The 17,246-nt window shown below is 58.8% G+C and overlaps 2 protein-coding genes and 1 long non-coding RNA gene across 3 annotated transcripts; 1 reads left to right on the top strand and 2 right to left on the bottom strand.

Annotated features, from left to right (window-relative positions):
- Positions 1-94: 94 nt before the first annotated feature.
- NLGN2 (neuroligin 2) lies at positions 95-11,573 on the bottom strand. Its single transcript, XM_008153530.3, has 7 exons — positions 11,045-11,573; positions 7,622-7,672; positions 5,391-5,540; positions 5,037-5,222; positions 4,725-4,917; positions 3,780-4,376; positions 95-2,988 (listed from the first exon to the last, which is right to left on the bottom strand). The coding sequence occupies exons 1-7, from the start codon at positions 11,499-11,501 to the stop codon at positions 2,115-2,117; spliced, it is 2,508 nt and encodes an 835-aa protein (XP_008151752.1). The 5' UTR covers positions 11,502-11,573; the 3' UTR covers positions 95-2,114.
- LOC129147374 (uncharacterized) lies at positions 11,574-15,037 on the bottom strand. Its single transcript, XR_008554751.1, has 3 exons — positions 15,005-15,037; positions 14,160-14,710; positions 11,574-11,743 (listed from the first exon to the last, which is right to left on the bottom strand). It is a non-coding gene; the product is annotated as an uncharacterized LOC129147374 (long non-coding RNA).
- A 553-nt stretch (positions 15,038-15,590) lies between these two features.
- TMEM256 (transmembrane protein 256) lies at positions 15,591-16,698 on the top strand. The gene is made up of 4 exons (XM_008153531.3): positions 15,591-15,727; positions 16,014-16,045; positions 16,300-16,380; positions 16,479-16,698. Exons 1-4 carry the CDS (start codon positions 15,643-15,645, stop codon positions 16,620-16,622), a joined length of 342 nt encoding a protein of 113 aa, XP_008151753.1. The 5' UTR covers positions 15,591-15,642; the 3' UTR covers positions 16,623-16,698.
- Positions 16,699-17,246: the final 548 nt, after the last annotated feature.

Here is a 17,246-nt window from a genome sequence, read left to right on the forward strand (position 1 = left end):
GGGTACACACCTCCCGCATCAGCAGTCACATCCCCAAGGCTTGTTTCTTCAAAACCCCCTGCCCCCACCCCCTAACATCACAGCAGGCACAAGCAACAGTTAAACTTTATATTTACAATATTCTCTTCATCTTTTGCCAGGTTTAAAAATGTGTACAGAGCTGCGAAGGGCAGGGACACGGGGTTGTCAGGGAACTGGTCTGGGGAGAGGGATTGGGCATTGGAGTCCGTGGCTGAATCATGGGGTCCCCCAGCCCCTCTCCCATGCCCCAGTTTGTGAGACATCTGTCTATAGGGTTCAGGGCCCAGGGCCCTAGCATTTGGAGGGCATGGCTGTTTGGAAAGGAACTAGACCAGGCAGGAGGAGGGTGGGAAAGAAGTTCCCATGGGTGGAGGTGGGAGAAGGGATGGTCAAGAGGCAAAGTGCTGGGGAGCCAAGACCAGGGATTCCGGATCCGGATGTCAGCGGAAGAGAGCACCCCAGCCCCAACTCAAGTTTGGCACTAGCAACCCCCAAAATGCCAGCAGGCAAGGATTCTCTCCTCCACTGGTGTCCCTTAAAACCCTTCCTGACCAGGCTCCTTTCCCTGTAGGCTCAGGTCCCCTCTGGGCGGTCACCTTACACATGTCCTTTCAAATCCTTCCGGCTGGTGTCTGACCGAGACCTGGCCCCCATTGCCCCCTCCATCTGATTCTCAGCGAGCTGACCTCCTTCTCTCCCCAACCATGAAGACTTCCTCCCTGGCTCTCCTCCCCTCACCCTCCACGGCTCCTTTCCTTCAGCCCTGGCAGCTGAGGGAGGAGGGGGCAGGTCACAGAAAGGGAATGGGCAGCTGAGGGGAGGGGCTGGCTTGACACTGAGACACAGGGATGGCTTCAAAGAGGGAGGAAGGGGTGTGGGAAAAGGAAACGGAGGCACAGGGGGAGGGATGAGGCACAGAGGGATGGGGATACAAGAGAGACACAGGGAGGACCCTATAGTTGCCACTTTCCCCCCTCCTGTATCCCACCTGCTCCCACATTCACCTACTCCGGCCCAGGACTGGGGAGTCCTTGGCAAACCCACCTACCCAGTTTGGCACAGATGAGTAATGGTCTGAGGACTGAGGGAAAGGCTGTCCTCAGACCCCAGTGAGGACTTTGGTCAAACATGCATGGCCTCTATGGGAGGCAGGTCCCACGCCCCTGACCCCCTACTCCGCATCTCTGGGGGAGGGAGGAGCAGAGCTCTCCCCTCAGGGTTTATGCACCCCCTGCAGCTTCTGTCAGCCTGAAGTCTGTTCCCACCTGCTGTGTGAGGAGGAACTAGGTGCTGGGCCTGAGGCCTGGGGGATGCAGGGAAGTACTGGAGAGAAGGGACCATCTGCATGGGAAAACACACATCCACATGCAAGAACATGTTTCCACTCAGAGTGCCCTGGACCTTTGGGACAAGTTCCCGGGCGGACAGGCTGCCCGGGTCTCCCGCCCCTGCAGGGACTGTCGCCTGTGGAAGGCGAGGCCCACCCAGGAGACCATGCTTCACTGACTTGTGCCACGGGGGAACGCATGCTTCCCCAGGGCGGAGGGGTGCGGCGTGGGAAGGGGGCTGGTTTCCTCGCTGCTTCCCAGAACCACCCTGTGTTATCCTGTGGCCAAGGGTCACTGTACATGAACACACCACGTCCAGGGTCTCCACGGGGTGGGGGGGGAGAGAGGAGGTGGGAGAAGGCATGAGGGAATAGGATTCTGGGGTACAAATCCCCGCAGAAATTCTTTGAGAGGGCCAACATGTGTCCAGGGCGGCACAAAAAAACCTCACCCTGCACATGGGAAAACACCCCCCCTGTGAGAAAGCACACCGCCACGTGGGGAATCCTCCCACGCTTCCGCACACCGAAGGCTGGCGTCCCGACGGCGGGGACCAAGCGCCCCTCCCGTTGTTCAAAGGCCCCGGTCCGGAGAAGCAAAGGGGCCTCCGTGCCCGGGAAAGCACGCATCCTGGCGAGGAGACCCGTGTCCGCCTAATGTCCCTCCACGCATGACCGAAAAGCCTGTTCCAGGTCCTCCTCCCTGCCTTCCGGTGGCCCTTCCTGCCGATGGGAGGGCTGGGGAGGAGGCCCCCCAAGCTGTCCCCTATACCCGGGTAGTGGAGTGGGGGTGGGGTAGAGTGTTGTTGTGGCTGGTAGCGGTGGGAGGAGGCGGGGGGAAGGGCCCAAACGGATGGAGGGAGGGTGGCGGCGGGGGAGGTGGTGGTCCCAGGCCACTGGGCAGCAGGGTCAGGGCCCCGGGGGCCAAGAGAGGCACATCGTCTGGTGCCCGGCGCAGGGCCAGGGTGTAGTCGGGTGGGCAGGCGGGGCGAAGGGCCTCGGCAGGGTCTGCCCCGACGCCACCACCCCGTTTCAGCTGCAGTGACACCAGCTCCTCTTCTGGCGGCAGCTCTCGGCCGGTGGTAGGGAGCAGGGGGCCCCCACCAGGCACCCCGGAGCCTGACCCCCCGGGGGGGCTGAGCCGCCGGCACCGAAGCTCCTGCCGCCGGTCCCGCTTGTAGTAGAGGGCCGCGAAGGCCAGGATGTTGAGGAAGAGAAGGGAGGCGCCCACAGCCACGGTGACGCTCAGCTCCGTGGAGTAGTCCCGGGAGTCCCCAGGCAAGCGGTCGTAGGCCCTGGGGCCGGGCTCGGGCTCGGGCTCGGGCGGCAGCGTGGCAGGTGCTGGGGGCCGGCGTGTGCCCGGAGCGCCGGGCGGCGGGCGAGGCGGCCAGCGCGTGGCATAGGGAGGCAGGCGCGTGGTGGTGGTGAAGATCTCCGTGTGCAGGTTGTGCAGGTGGGGCACCAGCTCCAGCCAGAAGGCCACCTTGTTGGCACGATAGTTGTCACGCACGCGCGGCTTCAAGCCAATATGCAGGTACTGCTTCTCCTTGCTGTTGAACTTGCTCCACACCACCTCCTCGAAGCGGTTGGGCTTGGTGTGGATGAACTTGGTGTCCTGCGGCACCGGCTGGTTGGGGTCGCTGTGGGCACAGGAGGGCAGGGAAAGGAGGAGTGAGGGTGAGGCTCCAACAGCGTGCGAAGGTGGGGGGGACTGGGGAGGGAGGCAGAGATGCAGAGAGCCAGGGGAACAGAGGAAAGTCAGAGCAAACGAGAGAGGCAGGGATGGACACAAAGAGAGAGAAATTGCCAGGGACATAGAAAAACAAGGAGGGAAGGAGACAGAGATGAGGACAGAGGGACAGAGATACGCAGAGACAGAGAAATAGCCAGTGAGAGAGGCAGGCAGAGGCTGAGACTGAGTGAGACAGAGACATGTAGAAACAGGAAGACACAGACACATGAAAGACAGCCAGGGTGAAATCAGCAACAAGAAGCAAACGGGTCAAAGGGGAAGGGAGAGATCTCAATGGCTTTCAAGAGTGAGAGATGCAGAGACAGCAATAAAGAGACAGACAGACGCAAACGCTCACGCATACTCATACATGGATGGGAGCCGTCAGAGGGCAGAGCCCTGGGAGAAGAGAGAGAGAGGGTGACCAGGCAAGGGAGGGATGAAGAGACAGACATGGAGCCAAAGCCACCAAGGGGGCCCACCCCAGAAAGGACAGGGACCTCTCTGTGTAACTGCTGAATCTCCAACACGCAACTCAGTGCCTGGCACAGAGCAGGTGTCCAGCAGGTGTCTGAGTTGAAAAGGCAAGAGTGCCGATTACGGATGGCCTGGTGAGGGGGTGAGAGGGAGAAGGGCTGGAGGTGGAGGTGTGCGCGCCTTGGCCTGCATGGAGCCCCGCCCAGCCCCTCTGGCCCTCACCCAGTCTTGGCGAAGTTGGTCCAGTAGGTCATGACCACGGCGCTGAGCATGACATCATTCTTAGAGAAATTGCAGGGGAAGAGGTCGGTGGCACCCACCATGGGCACACCAAAGACGTAGGGGAGCTCGTCCCCGTGCGCTGCGTCTGCCCACTCGGGCCGGCCCTCAGCCTGGCAGTGGTGGTAGAAGGTGTAAAAGTAGACAGGGGACTGGTAGTCGGCATGCAGCTTGGCGGTGGCCACGGCCGGCGCCACCCACTGGTGATCAGTAAAGAGGGCCAGCAGGGTCTTGCGCCGCATCTCACCGTTGTCCCGGTCGGCCCAGTCTGTGTACATAAACTTGATGGTCTCCCGCAGCACATCCTTGCCCTCCGGGTAGCCATACAGGTTGTCCACAAAGTTGGAGACGGTGAAGTCAAAGGCGCTGGCGGACACACCGTCCTCGCTCTCTGCCGAGTCCTCCACGAACTTGAGGCCCTCTCCTTGGTTGACACCGATGAGCATGTCGTAATTCAGGAATTCTCCCTGCTGCATGAGGATCTCGGGGTCATCGGGGACGACGTCGCCGTCCACCACGGGCCCGAAGGCGATGTGGTAGCTGGGGAGAAGGGTAGGGTCTCATCACCAGCTCACTGGCCTCCCCTGGGCTCACAGCTTGCTGAGCCTCCGCCCTGAAGACACCGCTCCCTAGTGAACGCCTCCTAGGAACCCTCCAGGGCACTTGGCCCGTGGGGAGGTCTTCTCTGGAGCACTTTCTGGCCCCCTGTGCAAACTGGGAGAAGGGTTCCAAGAGTAGAAGACAGGGCCACCAGAGGGGCCGGAAGCCACCTCTCCTTTGCCAAGTAAAATGCCTGCAGACACCTCTCACCCTCAACCTCCCTGGAACCAGCAAGGTGAGCGCAGACCTGGCCCTGGCCCTCTCCCACCCCCGTACCAATACCCATACCGGGCGGGCTGCACGTCCTGGTCCACCAGCTCCCGGGAAGGCTTCCGGCGCAGACACTCCACAGCTTCAGCACTGTCCTCTCGGTCACAGCCCACCTTGGCCGCCAGCAGCCGCGTGTATTTGAGCGGCTGATAGTTGACAGACCAGCTGGAAATGGCAGTGCCGCTCTGGGCAATGGCCTTCTGGAATAACCCTGGTGGGACAGGCAAGCTTCAGGCTGGGCAGTGTCAACCCAAGAGAGAAGGGGGACCTGGCAGGTTCAGGGGTGTGGGGAAGGGGGCGGGCCTGGCAGGCTGATGAGGTTGCGGGTACCTTCCGAATGGTGGGAGAGGATCAGAAGGTTGACGCAGGATGCGCCTGCCCCAGACCCGAAGATGGTGATGCGCTCGGGGTCACCCCCAAAGTGGGCGATGTTCTCACTGAGCCAGCGCAGGGCCTGGATCTGGTCCAGGAGTCCGTAGTTGCCTTTTGCAGCCTGGTCCCCAGTGCTGAGGAAACCTGGGGGTGAAGGCAGAAAGGGGGCTACCTGGGGGTGTTACAGTGTCCTTGTCCCTTATTTGGGCAGCGCAGCCCATCCCAGAAGCCGTTTTGCTGCTGCTGGGTTTAAAGGACCCCACCCGCCAGGCCCCCCTCCCAGACTCCCTAGGTTGGGCTGCCCTCCCTCACCGAGCACCCCAAGCCGGTAGTTGAGCGTGGCTACAATGACGTTGCCGTAGGCGGCCAGGACAGAGCCGTCGAACATGTTCCCGGTGCCCTCCATGTAGGAGCCACTGTGCAGAAACAGCATCACCGGCTTCTTCCCAGAGTCCCGGATATCTGCGTGGGGAAGGGTGGGCAGGTGGGCCGGGAGTGGGGGACAAGGACACAGTGAGACCAGAAGCAGCTCCTCCCAGCTCCCAGGCCTGCTGAAGACCAGCCCAGAGCTCAGGGGACATGCCATTCCCATCCCTGGGGGGCAAGACCGGATTCCCCTCCCTCCCGCCCCAGCTAGCTCTGGCAGAAGGTCCCTCCCCATCTCCTGCCAGTCTGCTCCACCGCACTTCTTCCAAAGCCTGGCAGACCTTCCAGGAAGCCTAGCAGAGGCAGGGGTGGGGTGTGGCCCTCCTCAGGGCATCTGGATGCAGGGGACCCCTCCCCACACACACACAGCAAATCTCCTTCCTGTGCCTAGGAAGAGAGCGCTCCTACGGCGGGCACTGGAGCTAAGGATGCTGGGAGATCCTGGCCTTTTCTCAGACTTAGGCCTTGGGCCTCAGCTCCACATGGTAGCCTAGGCTGTCCATGAGGGGGTGCCAGGCCCTAGGGTCCCTGGGGGCTTGGTCTCCTCCCCGCCCTAATTCCTTTCTAGGTCACCTCCCCAGTCACCATGGCAACCCCCAGCCTAATTACTATGGCAGAAGGAGGCAGGGTGGGAAAGAGCCTGCTTAATGAAGCCAGGGTGCCGCTCTCTAGTCTCGGAACCCCTGCAAACTGGCCTGAGCCCTGGGTTCTGCACCAGCCCTTTCTCTTGTCACGTCCCCAGAGGATCCCATCATCACTGCTGCATGTAGTAGACTTTGAGGCACTCCAGACTGGACTGAGGAGGGGGAGTCTGAGAGGACTTACCACAGTCCCCAAGGCTACATACACAGGAAGTACCCTCCCCTGCAGCCCCTCCATGATTCATTCCAGCACCAGGGCTGGGTGACCCCTGGCCCACAGGCCTTCCTCTTTCTTGACACCTGCAATCTCTGACGAGCCTAGGCACTCGGCAAACAAGAGCCAGGCCCGGCCTCCACCGTGGGTCCCCGTGGCCCTGCCAGCCTCCTGCATCCTGCTAGGAACTTTCTTCTAGCCAGAGGGTCAACAGGTCACTAAGACACTTCCCTCCACCCCCTACAGACAGCTTCCTGCCTCCTGTCTCTCAGGACCTTCTCTGCCACCTCCCCTGCCTGACTTTGGCCAGGAGCTCCTGGCTGGGCAGTGCCCCCTCCGTGTCCTCCACAAATTTCCCTTTGTTCCTGAACCTCCAGTGGCCTTCCAGCAGTTCAAGCTGGAGTCCAAGTCCTGTCCTAAATGTCCTTAGTTCTCCCCCCTCTTCCCCACCCAGCACCTCCACTCCCGAGTGGGGGGAGGGGGAGTCAGAAAGGGAAGGAGCAAGAAGGGGGGCTGGGGCAACAAGAATTCAAAACCCACAACAAAAAACGGGATCAAGAAAGAAAAAAACAACAACCAAAAAGCAAGAAGCTCTTGGGGCAGATTCAACAAGAAGAAGAAAAAAAAAAGATCCGTTTTTTGGAAAAAAAGAAAAAAAGAAAAAAGTTCTTTGCATTTTTTTTTTTTTTTTCAAAATTTTGTGGTGAAACTTCAAGATATTGGGCCCTGTTTTCAAAATTTTCCAAATTCTTTAATTTGCTTCAAATGTTTGCGTTTTCTGCATCTGACAGGCTTTTGGAAATTGTAGCAGGTTTCTGATGTTTCAATTGTGTCATCAATTTGCCATCTTAAATTTTTTTTTCCAAATGTTTTGCTTCAAATTTAAATTGTTTTTTCAAATGTTACATTTCACAAGTTTCAAAACAGTCCAAATTTCTGTCAAACTCTAAACATTTTATCCAATTCTTTGGTGTTTTATTTTTTTCTGACATTCCAATTTCTTTTTTCATTTTGTTTTCGCCATGTTTAGCTTTTCTTGCAGGTTTTCTAGTGGGTCCAACATTGTTCAAATTTCGTTTGAAGTTTTCATAATTCTTTTTTCCAATTATTACAAATTTTTCTTTTCTTTTCTTTTTCGTTTTTAGTTGGGAGAACAACTGAGGGCCTTGAGGGCTGTGGGGGCATTTAGTTAGGGGCAGGGCCGTGAGAGTGAACGTCCTCTTATCAGCAACCACATGCAGCAGCGGGATTTTTAAATCTACCTGTGTCTGGCGGATTGAGCGTCGCCTCGTCACGTTTTTTTGTGAGCGGACCTAAGACCGGGAACACAAAACAGAGAAAAAAGGACAATTTTGTGGGGAAAGATGGGGGTCGGGGGAGGTTGTGGATGGGGAAGGGAGGACAGAACGCAGAAAAGGGGAGGATGGGGGGGCAGAAAAAATAAGCCAAAAAAAGCAAAATTTGTTTGCAAGAAAAAGAAACCAAGAAAAGAGAAAAACGTTTCTACAACCCAATTTTGTTCCCCTCCCTGGAAAAAGTCATGCCCCAAAGAAAAGGCTTGTTTTGGTGGCGGGGGCGGGGGGGGGCGCGGTGCCTAAGTGGGCTGAGGCCTGTCTTAAGACATACTGACTTGGCTGGAAAGGATTTGGCTTGTCGGTGTGTTGGCTAGTTGCTGGAAATGAAACTGTGTTAGAGGTGAGGTTGGAGGGGAGGGGAAGCCTGCCCTGGAGACCAAGGCCAGCTGTGCCACGTGGCCACCACTCACGCAGACCCTCTTCAGGGCCAGCCAAGCACCTGCCTGCTCCCCAAGGCTGTGGAGAGGAGGGGCTGCAGCAGAAAGGACTCTGCTTCCCTCTGGACCAGCCTGGAGGGCTGTGGGTAGGTCAGCTAAGGCTGCCTGCCCACCTACCCAGCCTCTCAGCCCCAGCATTTCTCTTCCATCCGCACTCACAGGCCTGGCTTCTCACCCCATCTCCCCAATGTGGGGCAAAGCAGGGAAAGGGGTCATCAGGTCTTGCCCTCCACTCCACCTCTTCCCTCTGTACCCCTCCCCCGCAAAACCTCATCCCCTACCCAGGCCTGCTCTCCCCCCAAATGGTAAATTTCCCACCAGGGGCACTCGCCCCTCATCAAACCTTGTATTAATGCCAAAAAGCCCCCTCCCCCAATGCAGGGGTTCAGTCCACAAATAGGGAACAGGAAACACAGTGCCCTGAGCCAGCCTAACACATAAGGTGCCAGGAAGTGCTCGGAGGCACAAAGTGTGCCCCTTGCCCACTGTCAAGGAGAGGTCCCAGATGAGGCCAAGTTTGGCTCCAGGTTTCTCTCAGTGGAGATTTGGAACCCAGGGGCCTGAGGGGGTTCCCCAGGCTGACTGGTTTCACCTCAACCACAGAGGGAGGGATGGGTCAGCAAGGCCCTGGCCAGCCTGTGGAAGGCTTCTCCCAAACTGGCAATAATGGCCCATGAGGAGCCATTAAGATCAGGGCCTGTTCTCTGCGACAGGATGAGAATGGGGTGAAGTCAGCAAGGCAGGCGTGTACGTGAGAATATCAAGTGTCCATGTTGTCTGTGTGTGTGCCTGAGTCAACCTCTTCCTTCCACAGCTGGTGTGAAGATTCGGTGAGATCACCTGAATGTGTCAGGCCCCAAGTGGGTTGGCAGTAAGTGAGGGTTAAAAACACAGAAGGTGTGGGGCAGGGTGGGTAATTCATATGGAGATGTTGGAGTAGGTAGTCCATTGGCGGGAAGTGTCGGATGGGTGTTTCACATGGGGGGTGATGAGCCCACCCACTGGGGAGGACATGGGTTGGACAGCCCATATGAAGATGTGGGAGTGGACAGTCCACGAACGGGGAGTGTTGAGATGGATAGTCTGTGTGGAAGCACTGGGGTGAAGAATCCATCGGAGAGTACTGGTTGGGGTGAGTAGTCCATGGGCGGCAGAAGAAGGTGGAGTGGATGGTTCTCACGCAGAGCGTGTTCAGTAAGTGTTCTGTTAGGGTGCCTGGAATCTGGATGAGACCAGAGTGAATGATACTTCTATGCATTGTGTGTTTGGGTTACTACGAGGCATGGTTTATATCGGTAGTTAGGGTGGTAGGGTTGGTATGAGCAATATAGGGTAGATGGCTCATAAAGTTGTTGGAAAGGACATGTGTTGGTTGAGGGACATGAGGTGTTCTGAGGTTGGCCTGAGAGGACTGTGGGTACAGGGGCTGTGGTCTGAGTGGCCTGGAGGAGCACATGGCCCAGGTGCAGTGTTTCTGGGATAAAGATCGATCTCTGTCTGGGTGTTACTAGACCCACGATCTATGTCCAGGGAGATTGGGAGCCACAGGTGTGTGATGGGAAACACAATTAGAGATGTGTCGGGGTGTGTGCTGTGTGAAGGGGTTGGGAATTGTAGTTTGTAGGGTGTTGGAACACATACTTGGGGTGGGGAACCTTTTTTCTGCCAAGGGCCATGTGGACATTTATCACATCACTCACAGGCCATACAAAATTATTAACTTAAAAATTAGCCTGCTCTATTTGGTCAGACATTTCATTAACTCACCCCTGATGCCTTGACAGGGCCAGACCAAGTGATTTCATGGGCCAGATGTCCCCTCCCCTGATAGACACGGTCAGTGTGTAGGTTGGTTGGGTACATGACCTGACTGTTGAGTAGTTGAGATCCCTGATCCGTTGAGGGACTTGAGTACATGATATGGGGGTGTTGGGTGTAGGGTGTACTTAGAGGGGTTCCTGGTACCAGACCTATGTGTACAGTTGTTGGAAAATGCCTATGGGGGTGTGGTAGGAGTGGATGGTCTCTGTTGAGGGGTGGGGTATTTTGGAGTAGTGACATGGGTGTGAGAAGGGTAACATGGGCTGTGAGGATGGTCTGTGGAGGTGGCTGGAGTTCTGCTGATTGCCTTTGTTGTGGACAGCTGGAAGGCTCTCTGAAAGATACTCTGTTAACCTCAGTGTGCTGCGGGCGGGCAGGCGGAGACTGTCCAGGGGGACTGTGAGCAGAGCTGTAGTGAGCCGAGAGCTTATTGACAAGACAGCGAGGTGAAGGGCAGGGAAGATGTTCTGAGGGTGGTGGGCTGTGCTGTGAGTGGAGAGGCCCTTGGCCAGGAGTTTCCCTGATCCTCAGGGTGGTCTGGGAGTCAGGACATAGCATCCTGAGAAGAAGAGGCGCTCAGCGTAGGCAGGGGCTCTGGACGTGATGTGACAGATGGAAGTCTGCAGTACCGGTCTGGGGGGAAGGAGGGGTCTATGCTGTCCTCGCGGGATAGGTGTTGCTAAAGTGGACAAGCCAGGGACAAGTCCAGGCCTGGGGGTGGGGGTGGGGGGAGGTGGGGCAGAGCTGGAAAGGGTGCCTAGGCAGGGTGACGGGTGCTTCCTCTGTGGGGTCGGGGAGGGTAAGCCCAGCCCAGTGCCTGCTGACTTTACCACTGGCTCTCTATGGGCACAGTGACTCCTGGGGGGGCTGCCCATATGGGAGTCATTCCTGGGACAGGTCAGCCGGCACCCACCCACCCGGGAGGGCATGCAGAGCAGGCAGGGATACGCTGTCGGCTCCCTGTCTCCACAAAGCCCAGCTCCCACCCCGGACTGTGCCAGTGCCTGAGGTTCTGCATGTGTGTTTGGGGGCGGTGTCCACGGAATGCCCGGCCTGGCGCCCGCGCCCTTACCGTCCTCGGTGGGCACGTAGAGGTTGAGGTACAGGCAGTCCTCGCTCTGGTTCTGCACGTAGGTGGCGGCTGCCTCCAAGTTGTCCGTGAACCACACAGGCAGCATGATAGCGGGCAGCGCGCCGTGCAGGTTCTGCGGGCAGGCGGGCGGCAGGGTGGTGGCGTTGCGCACGCCAGGCCACGAGGCTGGGGCCTCTGGCGGCTGGAAGCGGCGGGCGCCCAGGGGTGGGGTGGCGTAGGGCACGCCCAAGAACTGCACAACTGGGCCCAGGATCTCGTTGTTGAGCTCACGTCGCACGCCTCGCACTCGCCCGTAGGCCGTGTTCACCACTGGGAAGCGCTCCTCCCCGAGGCTGCTGAGGCCCAGGCCAGGGCCACCTGGGGAACCACCTCCGGGACCCCCTCCCCCGCGTTGAGCCCCCACCAGCCCCACCAGCCACAGCGCCAGGAGCCACATGCTGATAGGGGGACCCCCCCTCCCTCCCCGGGACCCCCCCCTCGGAGAGAGAGAGAAGGGGGGGGAGAGGGAGGGAGGCCCCCCCTCGCCCCAGGAGGGAGGAGGGGGTGGGAAAGGAGGGAGAAGGGGCGTGGAAAGGGACCTGGGTTAGACTGGACAGAGAAGGGGTCTGTTCCTTTCCATGGAGGGGGCAAGGGGTGGGGAAGGGGAAGGAAGAGGGAGAAGGTGAATGCAGGCTGGACCTGTGGGTTGAAGGGAGAGGGTATGCAAGATACAGACAGACAGACAGACGGAAAATACACAGGAGAGGTGGAAGAAGGGAAGGGGAGAGGGGCAGACAGAAAGGAATGGGGAAACAGAAGAGACAAGTGATTAGTGACTTGGAATTCAGACTGGTTGACCCCCCTCTTCCACCCTCAGGCCCCCCAGCACTTCTCCCCACCCTAAAAACCCCCTCCATCAGCAGGGACCCAGATAGAAAAGTCTGAGGCTGGGGTAAGGTCAAGATGTGGTAAAAGTTCAGGACACAAGCAGAGGGGAAGGACTGGCAGCTCCCCAGACCCCGCCTGCCTCCTTCCAGCTGCTTTACCCCAACCGGGAGGCTCTCCTGGGGGCCCAGGAGTCCCACTTCCCACCTCCCTGGGAGGGATGAGACAGACAAGGAAGAGAGAATAAAAATACCAAGTCATTAATTAGCAGGAAGTGGAGGGTTTGTTTAGACGTGTTAATTACTCCTGAGCTGTGATTTCATGGCACTGGACCCCCACCCCAGGCCAGACTCCCCACCTTTCTTGGGACTGCACAAGCCCAGCACCTGCCTCCCTTCAGCATCCCATTCCCTAGGCATTTGTGCATCAGTGGGGGGGAAGGGGGTCCTTTCCCCCAGGCTCTCTCCATTTCTTCCCTCAGAAGTTAAGATGCCTTGAGGCAGGGGCTAGAATAGGGAGGGGATGATGGAGTGGGGGCAAATCCAGGGACAGATGCGTGATCCTGCAGCCGGTTGCCCAGCGACAGGGATGCTGCCCCGCAATGTTACCTCGGCAACGGGCTGCAGCTTTAACCCTGGGGGGGGGGGGGGGCGGGTTCGGGTCTGGAGGAAGAGGGTAATGGACTGGCTTGGTTGTGGGGTCCATTCTGGGCATGAGGGCAGAGGCAGGAATCAGAATGCTAGAGTTCCCCTAAACCTTAGCACAGAGGAAGAAGTATATATGTTGAGGGGAGCAGAAGATTGGGGGCATTAAAGAACCCTAAAGGACCCGCCTCTTGGCCCTTGTTGGCCAATCAGAACCTAGTCCTAGTGACCAGGCCTCTGGCTGGGTAGAAGGGGTGCTGAGGTGGGTTTGGAGGGCATCACATGCACCCACTGACTGCCCCCCCCCCCGCCCCCCAGTCTTGAACAGCCTAGTACTACAGGCACTTCTTTCACGCGTGGCATTTTGACCCATGTCCTGGGGGCAAACCTAGGCTTTCTTCTCATCCCACCTCAGCTATTCACCTCCCCTTCCCCTTGCCAGTCCCCCACAGATGCTGCTCTGAAGCCTGAGTGCTCAGGGCAGCAGGAGCAGGACAAGGGAAGAGATCAGACTGAAGGGTCATTTCAGCACCCCCCCGCCCCCCAGCTGCCAGAGCTGTTTGCTGACGCGGGGTTTTCAGAGCCAGGCGCCAGCCCGCGGGTGGCTCTCTGCAGGTGTCAATTTATTCCAGAGATGAGGACACAGGAATCCTCACCACACACACCTAGTCATGCCCTCCCCCTCGTCAGTTCCTCTAAAGCTCCCGTCCCCCCATCACCTAGAGGGGGCTTGGGGCTGGCTCCCTCAGGGTCTCCTCTGCCCAGGCCAGGCTGGGCTCGGCTTCCATGGCCTTGCCACCCCCTCCCCCTCCTACTAACTCCGTCTATCTGCCTGCCACCCCTCCTCCCTTAAGGCACTTTGGGCCCCCGGCCTTCTCCCTGCCAGCTTCTCTCCCTGCTTCCCTCCCTCTGCCCCCCCCCCCCATCTCTTTCCTCTCCATAGCACTCCCTCCGAGCATCTTTCCCAGCCTCGTCCAGACTGCTCCAGCTCTGGTCTTCAGTCTCTCACCCTCAGTCTTTTTTCATCACTCTCTTCTCTACCTCCCTCCTTAGTGTTTCTCATTTTCCTCTCTCCTTCAAATCCCTTCCCCAAATTTCTCCCTCAAGCCTTTTCTATTTCTCTCTCCTTCTCCTCTTTCCCCATCTCTGTCTCCCCCATTTCCTCTCCTCTTCTCTCCTTTCTGTCTGCCACATCTTGCCCCCCTCCCTTCCTATCTCTCTGCCTTGCTCTCTCCATTCCTGCCCAGGCCTGACTCCCCCAGCCGGGAAGAGTTGAGGGATAGGGGCTCAGGCCGCAGCCCCCCCCTCTTCCTGCAGTGGGGGAAAATGGCTTGGCCGGGAAGGGGAGGAGGGGGAGGGGGAGATGGGAACACACGGGGTCTGTGGGCCCATTCAAAGGATCATTCATGGGCTGGAGAGAGGCAGAGACAAAGAGACTGAGACGGAGAGACACGGGAGAGCATCCCTAGGCGGAGACAAGCAGACACGGCAGGCTGGGGGAAACCAGGCGCAGAACGAGATGGGGAGTGGGAGACCCCAGTGGACCGCCACGCAGTCCCCTCCGCCCGGCCCGGCTTAGCTCCTACCTGGCTCAGCCCTGGGGCCGTGGTGCCTCCATCCAGGGCTCCGAGTAGGGGGCGGCGGCCTCTGAGCCCCCGCGGTCCCGCAGGCCCAGCCCCCGCCCGCAGCGCCTCACCCAGCGGGGGAGGGGGATCGCCCCAGCCCCAGGGGGCGGGGCCGGGATCCAGTCGATCCCCGGGGAGGGGAGGGGATGGGGTCAGGAGGAACCCGAGAACAGGGAACCCCGCAGTGGGGACAGTAGAGTGAGGAGGAGGCTACGGGACAAGACTGGATTGAGGATCCACTGGCTCCGTGGGCCGGCTTCGAGGGACCAGAAGGTGGTACAGGCGGAGGATCCTAAGGAATCGGGTGCGGGAGGAGGAGTCCACCGCAATCCCCAGGGGCCCGAAGCCCGGGAGAGCAGGATCCGCGGTGCAGGGGCAGAGATCCAGCCGGAATCCTCGGGGAGAGGGAGGGATCTAGTCGATCCCGAGGGCGGGCGGGAGTGGGAGGTCCGGGGAGTCAGAGGAAGGCGGGAGTGGAGTCTGGAACCCCGGGGCGGGGGTCAGCACTGCTCCTAGAAGGGAAAGGGGGGGTAAGGGGGAGATTTCGGGGGACGCTCAGCAGCCGCGAGGCCCGGACTCCCGGCTCCGCGCGCCAGGGCCCGCCCGCCCCGCGTCCATCCCAGCCCGAGAGTGATGATCCGTCGGCGGAGCAGCCGCAGCAGCCCCGCGCGTCACCGCGCGGCCGCCTCCCCCGCCCCCTGCAGAGAGAGCGGCGCACACCCCTCGCTCGCACCCGCCCGCCCGCCCGCCCGCCCTCCAGAGTGTGGGGGATTGGAAACGGTGGAGGAGGGCGGGAGTGGACAGACCGACGCATGGACGAAGCGGATCGGGGCAGGATGGAGACATCCACCCAGATCTCCCATCCTCGGGGCTCTCGCGGCTGGTGGCGGTGGGGAGAACTAAAAGGGGCGGGGCCTCATGTGAAGAAGGCGGGGCCTGCGGGCCTGGAGGCGGAGCCATATGGACAGTGGGCGGGGTTCAATGGAGATGGGTGGGGCTTGGGTGTCCGTGGGGTCGCCTATTTTTGGGTGTGGGCCTGGTTTAAAGCTGAAAAGGAGGAGCCTGTGGGGAAAGGGGCGGAACTTGCTTGGGGACCTGGATCTTTGGAAATCGGCCGGAGGAGGGAGGGGGTGTTAGAAGAGGCGATCAACTTGGAAAGTGGGCCAATCCGTGACGCAAATCCTCTAGTACCGCCCCCCCCAGCCCCACCCCCCACTGCTCCGCTCCTCCGCTCCTAATTGGTTCTGATTTCTCCGCCGCCAGACGTCTTCGCCATTCAACAGGAGCTTTACAAAGGCGCAAGTACCGGGGTGAAGACCTGGACGCTGAAATAAACACGGCCCTGATTGGGCACCTGTGCACCGTATTTGCATGGAAGCTCGGGATTGGCTGGCCTCTTGGGTGGCCTGGGCGGTGTTCGCCAGGCTCGTGACCATCTACTGCCATGGCCGGACCTGGCGCTGCTTTCCGCCGCTTGGGTGCCTTGTCTGGAGCCGGGGCCCTAGGCTTGGCCTCCTACGGGGCGCATGGTCAGGGGCCTGGGGATGGAGCTGGGCTGTGCTTGGGGCGACGTATGGGGTCTGGTGCAGGGATGGAGTCTGTGGGAATTGCGAGGGCTCCCAACCACCCGACAGCCTGCGAAGCCCTAAGCCTTTGAGAGTCCCTCAGCCCGGTCCAGTCGGTTCCCAGGACTGCCCATGCGTGTTTCCGCCCGTCAGAAGCCTCCTGGGGGGGCCCTTTCTCCCCACTGCCCCCTAGGGTCCTCCCGGGAGTGGGGGCGTTAGAGCTGGTAACTTCTGCCTCTCCTTTCCACAGGCGCCCAGTTTCCGGATGCCTACGGAAAGGAGGTGAAGTGACTGCGCTGGGGCTCCCCGATTTCCGGGTCTATGAGGGCACAAAGTGGGGGGTCCCTGAGGGGAGGGGCGGAATGCGGGTCTTTGGAGCTGCAAGGGCAGAAAGCCTGAGGGGTTGGGTGCCTGCGGGAGGGGCAAGCTGAGACTTCGGTTTGGGGACGACCTTCTGCCCCTCGGGATCCAGACTTCTGTGTTGCTTAGGAAGTTCACCCCCCCTCCCCCATTACTCTTTTTCTTTTTTCTTACAGCTCTTTGACAAGGCCAACAAACACCACTTCTTACACAGCCTGGCCCTGTTAGGGGTGCCCCATTGCAGAAAGCCCCTCTGGGTAAACTTAGCCCTCGCCTAACCCTGAGCAAGCCCCACCCACGCCTTCGCAGTCTGCCCTTTGCTTATCATCTTGTTTTCTTCCTTGTATCTCCTCAGGCCGGGCTACTCCTAGCCTCGGGAACCACCTTGTTCTGCACCAGCTTTTACTACCAGGCTCTGAGTGGAGACCCCAGCATCCAGACTCTGGCCCCTGTGGGAGGGAGCCTTCTACTCCTGGGCTGGCTTGCCTTGGCTCTTTGAGCTTCCTTGTGTTTGATTTCTGGGTACATTTCTGAGAGGTGACACAGGGAGGGGATTAAAAGAGAAAGGCAAAGAAGTATGGAGTCTTTGTTCATCTAACGTCTTGGAGGAAGAAGGGTAGGGATTGTCAACCTCTGAACTCCCTCCCTTTCGAAGACTGGACGGTGAGCTTTGGGCCTGAGGATTCTGTTCACTTCAAGTTAATCTGTTATGAGGTTCTTTTTTAAAATATATATATTTTATTGATTTTTTTACAGAGAGGAAGAGAGAGGGATAGAGAGTTAGAAACATCAATGAGAGAGAAACATCGATCAGCTGCCTCTTGCACACCCCCTACTGGAGATGTGCCCACAACCAAGGTACATGCCCCTGACCGGGATCGAACCTGGGACCCTTGAGTCCGCAGGCTGAGGCTCTATCCACTGAGCCAAACCGGTTTCGGCTGTTATGAGGTTCTTAAACTCGTACCAGAGTGATAAATAATGCTTGAAGATTCTCATGGAAGCCCTCTTCAAGGCCTGGACTCTATTTTAATAAGCTCATCTTGTGGTTCTGGTGCTTACCAGAATTTGAAGATTACTGTAGGGTAGTGGTTTTCAGCCCTGTCATTCCACAAATTGAGCG

Source organism: Eptesicus fuscus, chromosome 20, assembly GCF_027574615.1.
Source record: "Eptesicus fuscus isolate TK198812 chromosome 20, DD_ASM_mEF_20220401, whole genome shotgun sequence".
In the NCBI taxonomy this organism is placed as follows: Eukaryota; Metazoa; Chordata; class Mammalia; order Chiroptera; family Vespertilionidae; genus Eptesicus; species Eptesicus fuscus.

Coding starts and splice junctions, on each gene's coding strand:
- NLGN2 (XM_008153530.3), bottom strand. CDS start 11,501: ATGTGGCTCCTGGCGCTGTGGCTGGTGGGGCTGGTGGGGGCTCAACGC. Junction 4,918..5,036: donor CCTCTCCCACCATTCGGAAG/GTACCCGCAACC, acceptor CTGTCCCACCAG/GGTTATTCCAGAAGGCCATT. Junction 4,377..4,724: donor CAGGACGTGCAGCCCGCCCG/GTATGGGTATTG, acceptor CCTTCTCCCCAG/CTACCACATCGCCTTCGGGC.
- TMEM256 (XM_008153531.3), top strand. CDS start 15,643: ATGGCCGGACCTGGCGCTGCTTTCCGCCGCTTGGGTGCCTTGTCTGGA. Junction 15,728..16,013: donor GGCCTCCTACGGGGCGCATG/GTCAGGGGCCTG, acceptor TCCTTTCCACAG/GCGCCCAGTTTCCGGATGCC. Junction 16,046..16,299: donor CGGATGCCTACGGAAAGGAG/GTGAAGTGACTG, acceptor TTTTTCTTACAG/CTCTTTGACAAGGCCAACAA.